At 36.8% G+C, this 10,926-nt stretch overlaps 1 protein-coding gene across 2 annotated transcripts; it reads left to right on the top strand.

Moving 5' to 3' along the window:
• The first annotated feature begins 524 nt into the window (after positions 1-524).
• Positions 525-4,181, top strand: LOC149243846 (lipase-like PAD4). 2 transcript variants are annotated; one of them, XR_016246707.1, is made up of 5 exons: positions 525-676; positions 1,384-1,708; positions 1,832-2,587; positions 2,923-3,802; positions 3,851-4,181. XR_016246707.1 is itself a non-coding variant. In XM_089374641.1 (4 exons), exons 1-4 carry the CDS (start codon positions 651-653, stop codon positions 3,691-3,693), a joined length of 1,878 nt encoding a protein of 625 aa, XP_089230767.1. In that variant the 5' UTR covers positions 525-650; the 3' UTR covers positions 3,694-4,181. The 2 variants fall into 2 exon arrangements, 1 of the variants encoding a protein (XP_089230767.1); XM_089374641.1 differs by having other exon boundaries at positions 2,923-4,181.
• The last annotated feature ends 6,745 nt before the right edge of the window (positions 4,182-10,926 follow it).

Here is a 10,926-nt window from a genome sequence, read left to right as displayed (position 1 = left end):
CTCCGATCATTAATAAAATATATAATTTACGGTCATATTAATAAAAAAAAGTTAATTAATTAATTTATTTTTAAATTTATGTTCAAATTTCATGTCCCTATCTGTTTCCCTTTCCCAAAAAGTATCTTTCAAAATAAAACTTCGTTCCCTGTAGAGGCGGGAAGGAATTTGGAAGTTTCTCTAAATAAAAGAAAGTGAATAACGGTTGGTAATGAAGTTCTCGTTACGTTCGCGATGGGCCCCACTAAGGGCTCTCTTTTTCCGGGAAGACGACCAGCAAGTTGCCCGTAATTATGGTTGTAACAAACCGAAGCATCGATAACGACAATGCGCTCGTTCCATTGACTTTCCGGGCATCACAACCGCAATTTCCTCACTGCATATCCTGTCAGACTTCATTCTATTGAGTTTCCAGGACGTTGCTTTGTTCCTTATCTTTTCTCGATTGCCGAATATTCGGCGAACCAGCAATCCAGTTAAGCTCCCTTATCTTTTCTCGATTGCCGAATATTCGGCGAACCAGCAATCCAGACAAGCTCGGGTTCTTTTCCTACTTCTATATAAACAGACGCCTGGGTGCTTATAAATAAACACACCCCTGGTGCATCTTAAGGAAACTCCAAAAGAATTGTGAAGCAACAGCATATCAAATGGAGGCAGAGTCGTCTACACCGCTGTAAGAATGAGCTCCGAAATTTCGTTTTTCCAAAATATTGTTGTTTTCTTTACATTTTGATAAATGCTTACGTGTCAACTTTAAAATCATTTTGTGCATATTTTAAATGGATTGGTAGTGACAGGTGAGATTAGCATATTTTTTTGTAAGGTGAAGTATGCATTTTTTTAACCTTTTTTAAATGTGGTTTCGGGGAAGGATGAACTTGTAAGATCATATTCGTTTTTGTTGTGTCCAATTTGAAAATATTGCGTGTATATTTTCAATTGAAGGTGAGGATAATTTATTAAGAAGGTAAAAGATTGTATTTTACTGTTGTTTGCTTTCGTTTTAGGGAAATTTAGAAATTTTACAGTGGGTAATATAGAGCTTAGTTGAAGTTGGGTCCGATTTTAGGGTGAATTTATGTTTATTCCGGTGTTAATTTCAATGGGTTTGATTCAAGCTGCTGGTGCATAACATCGGCGCCTATTTAGCACGTAATACTTTACATACTTTTGCGTATTTGTTGTTTGTTTCTGAAGTGATAAAATGATGGGCTCTATTTTATATTCTTGAATGGGATTGTGGTAAATAATGGTATGGTCTGTAATTAGGAACGCGAGTTTTATTTCGCCCAGTAATGGATACGGTCAGGCGCAGAGCCAATAATCTGGTATTTGGCCTCCTTCAATGGTAGTGCTAATTTATAGAAATGTTGGGTGCAGATTCACTGTTAATCAGGAGATTGCAACTTTTCTGGTTTCGTACGGAATACTGTCCAAGACATGGGAAGAGTCGCTTCTTGCAAACAACTCAGGGACTTATAGTCTAAATGAATATGAAGGCGTTGTCTATGTTGCATTCCCTTCGTTTCATGAAATAGAAGGTTTTATTGTCAAGGAGAGCAAATATGGAGAGGGCAATATACAAACTGACAACAAGGTCTTCTCTGATTGCCTCAAGGGTAATGATGCTCAACCAGCTCGCGTTCATCAGGGAGCTCTTCAGTTGTTCCTCCATATTATGGAGAACACAGATTTCCAAACAAAGGTAAATTGATTTATCTTTCGAGTTTCATAAAGAGTGATTGCTTCTTCCCTTATTAGAGATGAAATTTTTGAAAAGGAGAAGGAAAATAATGACATTGTGTTGATGTACTTCATGACCAAACAGATGCAGGTTTATACGGACTCAAAACAAAGGAAGCTGAAACCCATTATATTTGTGGGTCATTCCTTAGGAGGGGCAGTTGCAACTTTGGCTACACTATGGCTACTGGAAAAGAGGCTCAGGCAAAGTTCTCCCTTTTGCATAACATTTGGAAGTCCTTTAGTGGGGGATGTAGGACTTGTTGAAGCAGTTGCCCGTGAAAATTGGGCAGGCAACTTTTTTCACGTGGTTTCCCAGCATGATATTTTTCCTCGAATACTCCTTGCACCACTTGAGTCTATCGCTGAGCCCTTGATTGCTATTTTTCCTTATTGGCAACGCATAATGGCTAATGAGAGTAAAACTGTACCTGATTCTCTTATTCAAGATGCCTGTAGGACCCTTCTTAATATTGTCCTGCAGTATAATAATACAGTAACAAACTATGGGCCTGACTCTCTGAGGGAGTCAGATGGAGTTATCAAGAGAAGCCCCTACAGACCTTTTGGCACTTACATGTTTTGTTCAAGCGAAGGGGCGGCTTGTATTGATAATTCTGAGACCGTTTTGAAGATTCTTCATTTGACACTGCAAAGTTACGAAAAATCTTGTGATACTATTGTACAGGACTGCTTTTCAGAACATATAGAGTATGGTTCTGTTTTGAATCATGTCGTAGAAATGGCCATCAGTGGGAAAATAACTTCAAAATCTGATTCGGATACTTCTTACAAGATGGGAATGTCATTGCAGCTGGAAGCCATTGGTGTCGGTGCTCAGGTAAATACTAAGTTCCTTTTTAAAATATAATTTGGAAAAAATTATTATATTTAATGTTGCAGTTAATTTTTATATAAATAAAAATGTGAAAATCTCTCCACAGGTGTATATTTATGTATATCATGATATAGAAACATAGACATTATACGCCAGGAAAAAGAAAAAAAGAAAAAAAACTATGCTTTAAGCTAGCAGAAAGTTTTGCTTGTCTTTTATGGTGCAGGAGTCTGATATTAAATTGTAATGTGAAATTGACTTTTATCTGCATTTCTGAATTTTATTTTCTTCTTTTATCTCACCCATGTTCTTGAATTGGTGGTGTCAACGTTTTGCAGGACAATCATGCACAGATTGCTTTACAAATAGCAGGAACTATGGAAAACAAGTATAGCAGAAACGTTGCTAAGCTCGCAATTGAATTAAGCGAAAAACAATGTAATATGGCAGAGATTGAGTGGTATAAAGAGCGCTGTGAGAAGGGAGATGGCATCACGTATTATGATTCCTTCAAGAAACATGAGGATATCGCGGCTAATGGGTGGAGGACAACGCTCGCAGAGTTTTGGGATGAGATTATTGACATGTGGCAGAAGCATGAGTTGCCAGGCGATTTCCAATCCCAAAATAAGTGGATAAATGCTGGCACTGCGTATAGAAGACTTGTAGAGCCTCTGGATATTGCACATTATTATCGCATGTCTAATGGTAAAGGCAACTATCTTTCAGATGGAAGACCCACTCGTCATAAAGTTCTTCAGAAATGGATGGAAGAGAAGGAAAACACTCGCAGTTCAAAAGGTCGGAGTGGTCGCACCAAGCTTGCATCCCTCACTCAGGACTCATGCTTTTGGGCACATGTAGAAGAGGCTTTGAAAGAAATGAAAATCCTGGAACAGGGCCAACACCAAAAGCTGGAAAGCCTGGAAATGTTTGAAGGTTATGTGACAAGGTTGATCAATGATCGCGACATTTCCTCAGATGTTTTCTTGGAAGGAAGTAGCTTCATGGAATGGTGGAAAGAATGGAAAGAATACAAGCAAAATCAATTTCCTGGATGGACCTCTCCTTTGAACGACGTAATGGAAACGGAAAGCTGGAAGGGCTGAGAAGGTTGTTTCAATTAGGTTTCTTGTTTCTCAGATGTAATTTCCTTGTTCCACTTAGGTGGTTTCGTGTCTTTAGGTTGTGATTTCCTACTTTCCTTGTTCCACTTAGGTTTCGTGTCTTTAGGTTGTGATTTCCTACTTTCGTTGTTCCACTTAGGTTTCGTGTCTTTAAGTTGTGATTTCCTTTCATTTGTTTAAATTAGCGTGATCAATCAGGAACCTGTTCCATGTAGGTTTCTTGCTTTCAAGATGTAGTTTCCTTGTTCCGATTAGGTCTCTTGTGTTTAAGTTGTAATTTCCTTTCATGGTTTAAAATAGCGTGCGTGATCAGCCGTGTTTGTGTCTGTAGGTAAGCCAACTGGTTTGGATATTTATTGCATGTTTTGTGGTCCATGTGAACCTCTTTTTTTTTTTATGTATTTCAGAGATCACACGTGATGTAATGTCCTGACCGTTAAAGAATAAATTCCTTTAGCTTTAATTTTCAATGTGAAGGATTTATTTAATTGAGATAATTTAGGAAACAGAATCACAGAAAGAGAATTGGACAAAGAAAAGCATTTTAAAACAATCCGGAGCTATAATAGTAAATCGTCTTTAAGTCGACTATAAATTTGTGTTATCTAAGGGCTCCACTTCATTTTATTGCTCATCTCAAATCAATAACACACAATTAAATTACTACTCAGCCAACACAATTAAATTTCATGATTGTATAGTATATATCCTTAAAGTTGGATAAATCTGCCTAATATGGGATGGTTGATGGGTTTGAGAAATTAAACTATTATTAAGAAATTGCCATTTTCTGGTGGGAGGGAATAATTTTTTGTTTAGTTGATGTGTTTGAGAAATATTAATGGTTATATAAAAAGTTTCTTGTTTCCCCTTTTTTCTTTTTTTCTTTTTGGGTTTTTCCAAATATATGATGAGAGGTATCGTTTTGAAATGGTAAAGTATAGAAATATAGTGGATATGTAATTTTTAATTTTATATAAAATTGTGATTGTAATAAAGTGTAAATTGTAATTTTAAATTAGTTTAAAAGTTTTAAATGGTTGACATAAAAGGTCAAACAGTTGGACAATGAGGCTATGCAACTCATAAACGATTTTTTTATGGTACATAATACATTGTTTGTTGCAAGTTTCTCCTATATTTGCAGAGACAACAACAAATATTATTGGAATAGTGGAAGCATCCAAGACTACCACGCACGAGGCAAAGACCCAAAGTCTTCCCTTTCCTTAGAGCACAACAATGATAGAATGGCTTGAGGACAAGCCACAAATAGTGTTGGGGACTATGGGTTTAAGAAGAAATGGTGGAAAGTTTTTGAAATTTTCTTAAATATAAGTGCCAAAAAATAGTTAACACAACACACTATACAAATGCTCTCTAAACCGCACAGATGTATGATGGAGGTCAAAAATAAATATGCAATAATTGAAATATTCCTCAAGTGATAGTGTATTTGCCAACGGATTGTCACCATAAAATCGGACCCAACTGAACTCTATATTATACCAAATTTCAAAATTTCTCCAAAACCACATCAACAACAGTAAAATGCAATCTTTTACCTTTTTAAATAAATATCCTTAATTTAAAATATAGACACGATAATTTTAAAATTTGACACCTAATCAAAAATGAAAATGATTTTACAAGTTCATCCTTTTTCTCTCACACCCATATTAAAAAACAATAAACTGCGGTTTTCAACAACAATAAAATAAAAAAAACCTTAATTGTCAACTTCGACTACCCATCCATTCCATTTAAGATATAAGCAAAATCATTCTAAAAAGTATTTTATCAAAACGTATCCAAAACAATCATATTTTGCAAAAGCGAAATTTCGGAGCGGTGTAGATGACTCTACTTCCATTTGCTCTATTGTGGTTTCACGTTTCCTGTGGAGTTTCCGTAGAATGCACCGGGTAGTATGTAGGTAGGAAAAGATAGGCGCCAAGCAAGATCTCGGAAAAGCAATGGAATGTGGAAATGGTGGTTGTTAACACTGTTGACACCTAATCATCATGATTGGGTGAACATAATGTAAATAAATAAATAAGTAATGTGAACAGTCGAGTGATGAAGTGAACAATCTCTCCCTTATGTATATAATGAAGACCAACCTGAAAGAATAAACACACGAATCAATTTTGGTTGAGGAGTTATTGCCTGGTCTGACATTGGTATCAGAGCCAGCTCCCAAAATTAGGTTTTGTGTAACTCCTGATGTCAGTTTCTGCCTATGTTCTGCCTATTTTGCAGAATTCACACCTGCCCATCTGACCAAATTCAGTTTCCCATATATACGCTGCTCCACCTGCTATTCACCATTATTCTCGCTGCTCATAAACATCCATACGTTGCTCCCTCCATACGCTGCTCCTCCAGTTTGCACGATGAGACCTGCTATTGCTCGTGTTTCTTATCGAGGAAGGCACGGTCTAGAGTATGCGTAGAGGCATCGTACATCAACTCGAAACTGTTAAAGATTTCCAACTCGAAACTGTGATGGTCTGAAATGTTTACAATTACCAGCGGATGGAGCTTAAACAGTTTCATTATGTTATGCATTTGCCTGAAGTCTGTGGTAGTATATTAACGCTGGCTTGAAGTTTATAGTATTATTTTAAATCAATGAAAAGCTACGCTGACATCTTGCAGAAAGTTTTTAATGCTGGCCTATCTCGGCTACAAATGTTAAAACGGGAACAAGATTAAATGTTGTAAGTTAACGCTGTTGTTAAATGTTGTAAGTTAATGTTGTCTCCATCACATGAATTGCGTCTTCCTCCATCGAATGAACCTCTGTTGCGTTGGTAAAGCTTTGTAATGGTGTCGCTGTGGGGTACGAGTCTTCCTACGGTGGTGTATTGGTAAAGTGCTGCGCTGATGCTACACTCCGAGAGCTGACCAAGTTATATAAGTTTTTGCACTGAGACACATTGCAAGGGATTTCTGGGTTTGCAATTGTAAGAGAATTGTTGGATGCGCTATTGACAATTGAATTTTCTGTCAAGTCATATCAAAAATATATTACGTTGGAGTGCTGTTGGATGCGTTATTGACAGTTAAATTTTCTGTCAAGTCATATCAAAATATATTTTTTTGAATTGTAATTTAAAAATAAATAAATAAATTTACCACCAGAAGTACAATTTTACTGTATATTGGTAGAAGTAATTTTCTATCAGCAGAAGTATTTTTACAGTACACAATTTTTTTTACCAGCAGAAGTATTTTTTTACAGTATGCATTCAATCATATCTATTGTGGGAATAGTTTTCACTGGCAAGGAGAACTATCCTGAGCGGTCCCGGATGATAAAACACACCCTCATTTTCAATGAGTTGTGGAAAGGAGTGTGTCGGAGACGGAGACAATGAACCAGAACATCCTACATCAGACAAAGAGCTCGTCATTTGGGAAAACAAGAACAACAAAGCTTATGCATTAATCGCAACATCTGTATATGAAAAGGTGAGTCGCCATATTTCGTCATTCTCAACTGCCATTGAAACCTTACAAAAGTTGAAAGAACTCTATGACTCACATTCTGCACTTGAAGTTGTTCAACTCATGATTAAACTCTTCACTCTTGAACTGCAAAATAATGATCCTCTTGCTCTTGCATCTGAAGTAAAGTCTATAATCCATGATATCAAATCCACTAAAGTTGAATTGGATATTCTTCTTATCGCTTTTCTCAAGGCACTTTATCCTACTTACTCCAATTATTTTGAGTCATTGCAAGCAAATGGAAATCTCAAAGATATCACCTTTGACTCTCTTGTGAAAAAGTTTGTTGAAAGAGAGAAAGCCTTTGGAAAAAAGACAACCCCTGAATCTTCTGAAGAGGCTGTGTGCCTTGCTCATAAAGAAAAACATCCTGCTCAAGATTCTTCAAGAGGAAGAGGTGGTCGAAGAAGAAGAGGAAGATATTTCAGAGGCAGAGGGTAGACACTCTCAAGGAGAAAAGGCAGATTTGCACTGTATTTGCTACAAAAGATTTGGATCACATGATGCCTCTACATGCAAGTTACCATGGGACAAAATTGAGCAGCAAAGAAACCAACAGGGAGGTAAAACCGATGATACAGACAAAGGTAAAGCACCTGAATTTGTTCACTATGTTGTGGCACAATGTAACATTGGAGTAAATGAAGATTTATTTAATGCTTCATTTGCTTCTTGGAAAAATGATTGGTTTCTTAACTCAAGAGCAACCTCCCACATGACTCATAGAAAAGATTTTTTTGAAGAATTTACTGACAATGTTGATGGAGCAGTATACTTTGCAGACCAATCAAAAATCAATCCATCAGGGCTTGGCACAATCAGGCTCAAATTGCTTGGTCTTCCATAATTTCTTCCGCACCATGTTCTATATCTCCCACAACTTAAGAGGAACTTGTTGTCTTTGGTCCACATTCGCCAGCTTGGTCACTCCATTCATATGTTTGATGGCAAGCATGAGGTAAGAAAAGCATCTGACCACTCACTTGTCATGAGGGGAATAGAAGAAGAAAGGCTTCTCAAGTTGCAAGGAACCTCAGCTCGTGCACAACATTTTTCATACAATTCTCATCATGAAGAAGGTACACTTCCATCAAGTTTATTATGGCATGCTAGATTTGGACATTTGAACTATGACAGCCTCTGCTTGTTGAAAAAAAATGGTGTTGTTGGTTTGCCTACAATTCCTAGGAAACTTAAGCAATGTGATGCTTGCATTCTAGGAAAGCATAGCAAACAGTGTTTTCATGATTCACATTCAAGAGCACATAGAAAACTTGAACTCATTCATTTAGATTTATGTGGTCCAATGTCTGTTCCTTCTGCAAATGGAAATAAATATATGGTGACATTTATTGATGATTACACCAGAATGTGTTGGGTTTATTTATTGAAGAACAAATCTGATGCTTTTCAAACATTCAAGAATTTTTATAAATGGATTGAAAATGAAGCACAATATCATATTGGGTCTATTTGCACTGATAATGGAAAAGAATACACATCAAATGAATTTGAAAACTATCTTCGCCAACATGGGATCAAACATTAAACAACTGTGCCTTATAATCCCCAACTGAATGGTGTAGCTGAAAGAATGAATAGGACAATATTAAATATGGTACGATCCATGCTCTTCTTCAAAAATGTAAAGATAATGTTTTGGGTTGATGCCGTTCTATGTGCTACATATATAAAGAATAGATGTCCATCTAATGCTATTATAAACAAGAGTCCTTATGAAATGTGGTATGGACATGTTTCTTCGGTAAAGCATTTCAGGGTCTTTGGTTCCACCTGTTATGCTTTGATACCAAAGGTACATAGAAACAAACTTGGTGCTAGAAGTCGTAAGTGTATCTTCCTGGGGTATTCAAACACCTCCAAAGCATATCGTCTCTATGATGAAGTAAATAAAAATTTTGTTGTATTTAGAGATGTAATTTTTCTTGAATCATCCAAAACTGACAATGTTGTTGAGCAGCAACTTGATCGCTTGGATAGATTCGCAAATGCAAAGTCATTTCAAGAATTTGATAATCAGATTCCACATCTTGAAGGGGGATTCCTATACTAGATCAACATGTGGAATTTTCTTCTAAAGAACACTCTCCCCCGCATGAAACTCCAACAATGGATGATGCTTTAAGTGATGTGATTGATAGAATTGGGAGACTCAAATCTTGATTCAGTCCCAACTTAATCAACGGAGCAGCCTAGACCATTTGAGAAAGGTCCTCCAAAGTGGCTGACAAAGACACTTGAAAGTGTTCATACTAATGAAGTTGGAAAGACAGGAACTAGAAATTCAAACCGGCAAAATGGAGGTGATGTATAAGACTCTAATTCACTTGTTGATATGGATGTTTCTTATGATTGTGAATTGAACTTATCTACATATTTTGAACCAACTTCCTTCAAAGAAGTTGTTTCTCATGATGAATGGAAATAAGTGATGCAAAAGGAGTATGATGCCCTCATAAAGAATGGTACCTGAAAGCTGGTTGATCCTCCATTAGGAACCAAACCAATTGGCTGCAAGTGGGTCTACAAGAACAAGTATAAAGCTGATGGCTCACTTGAAAAGCACAAAGCTAGGCTTGTGGCAAAAGGTTTTGCACAAAAGGAAGGGGTCGATTATGAGGAGACTTTTTCCCCCATAGCAAAATGGGCTACTATCCAGACACTCTTTGCCCTAGTAGCTCAGAACGGTTGGAAATTCCATCAAATGTATGTAAAGACTACTTTCTTGAATGGAGATCTAAAAGAGAATGTTTTTATGTTCCAGCCTAAAGGATTCGATGTGAAAGGACATAAACATAAAGTATGCAAACTTCTGAAGTCCTTGTATGGTCTCAAACAAGCACCGCGAGCCTGGTATGAAAAACTAACTAGGCATATTCTGAAACTCAATTTCAAACATTATGATCTTGATGATGCAACTTTATTTGTCAAGAAATTTGGCAAAATAGTTGTATATCTTGTGGTATATGTAGATGATCTTTTGATGACAGGGAACAATGAAAGCTACATTGCATCCATAAAGAAGGAATTGGGGAAAAGTTTTGAAATGACTAATTTGGGCTATGTTCATTACTATCTTGGTATTGAAGTAACCCAACAGCCGAAGTCCGTATTTCTTTCTCAAAAGAAATACATTGAAGATTTTTTGAACAGGTTTGGCATGACATAATGCAATCCTCTTACCACTCCAATGGAACAAAACTTAAAGCTCACATCTATTAAAGGAAAATAATTTGAGGATGCAACAAAGTATAGACAACTTGTAGGAAGTCTCAACTACCTAACTACTACCAGACCAGACATTTCGTTTGTTGTTGGAATCCTCTCCAGGTTTATGCAAAAGCCTTGTGAGGAACATTGGTCTATTGCGAAAAGAGTTCTAAGCTACTTGAAGGGAACTCAAGATTTTGGAATCAAGTATACACAGGTAGACGACTTCAGCTTGGTTGGATACTCTGATTCAGACTTCGATGGAGACAAAGAAACTAGGGTATCTACTTCAGGATATGCTATGAGTCTTGGATCAGGAGCTGTCCCCTGGAGATCACACAAACAATCAGTTCCAACAGATTCCACAACAGAAGCAGAATACATGGCAGTAGCTGAAGCAACAAAAGAGATTGTGTGGCTCAAGAAAATTCTTGAAGATTTGCAGGTAAAACAAGTACAAACAACTCC

The sequence above is a fragment of the Pinus tabuliformis genome, chromosome 8 (genome assembly GCF_031772625.1).
Source record: "Pinus tabuliformis cultivar Carrire ecotype Pingquan chromosome 8, CPIR1, whole genome shotgun sequence".
Lineage (NCBI taxonomy): Eukaryota > Viridiplantae > Streptophyta > Pinopsida > Pinales > Pinaceae > Pinus > Pinus tabuliformis.
The sequence above is the reverse complement of the archived record's forward strand: the minus strand, read 5'-3'. Positions and strand labels throughout refer to the sequence as shown.

Excerpts from the sequence above, each read along its gene's own strand:
- LOC149243846 (XM_089374641.1), top strand. The coding sequence starts at position 651 with ATGGAGGCAGAGTCGTCTACACCGCT. Across the intron at positions 1,709-1,831 it reads ACACAGATTTCCAAACAAAG|ATGCAGGTTTATACGGACTC; the intron begins GTAAATTGATTT and ends ATGACCAAACAG. Across the intron at positions 2,588-2,922 it reads CCATTGGTGTCGGTGCTCAG|GACAATCATGCACAGATTGC; the intron begins GTAAATACTAAG and ends AACGTTTTGCAG.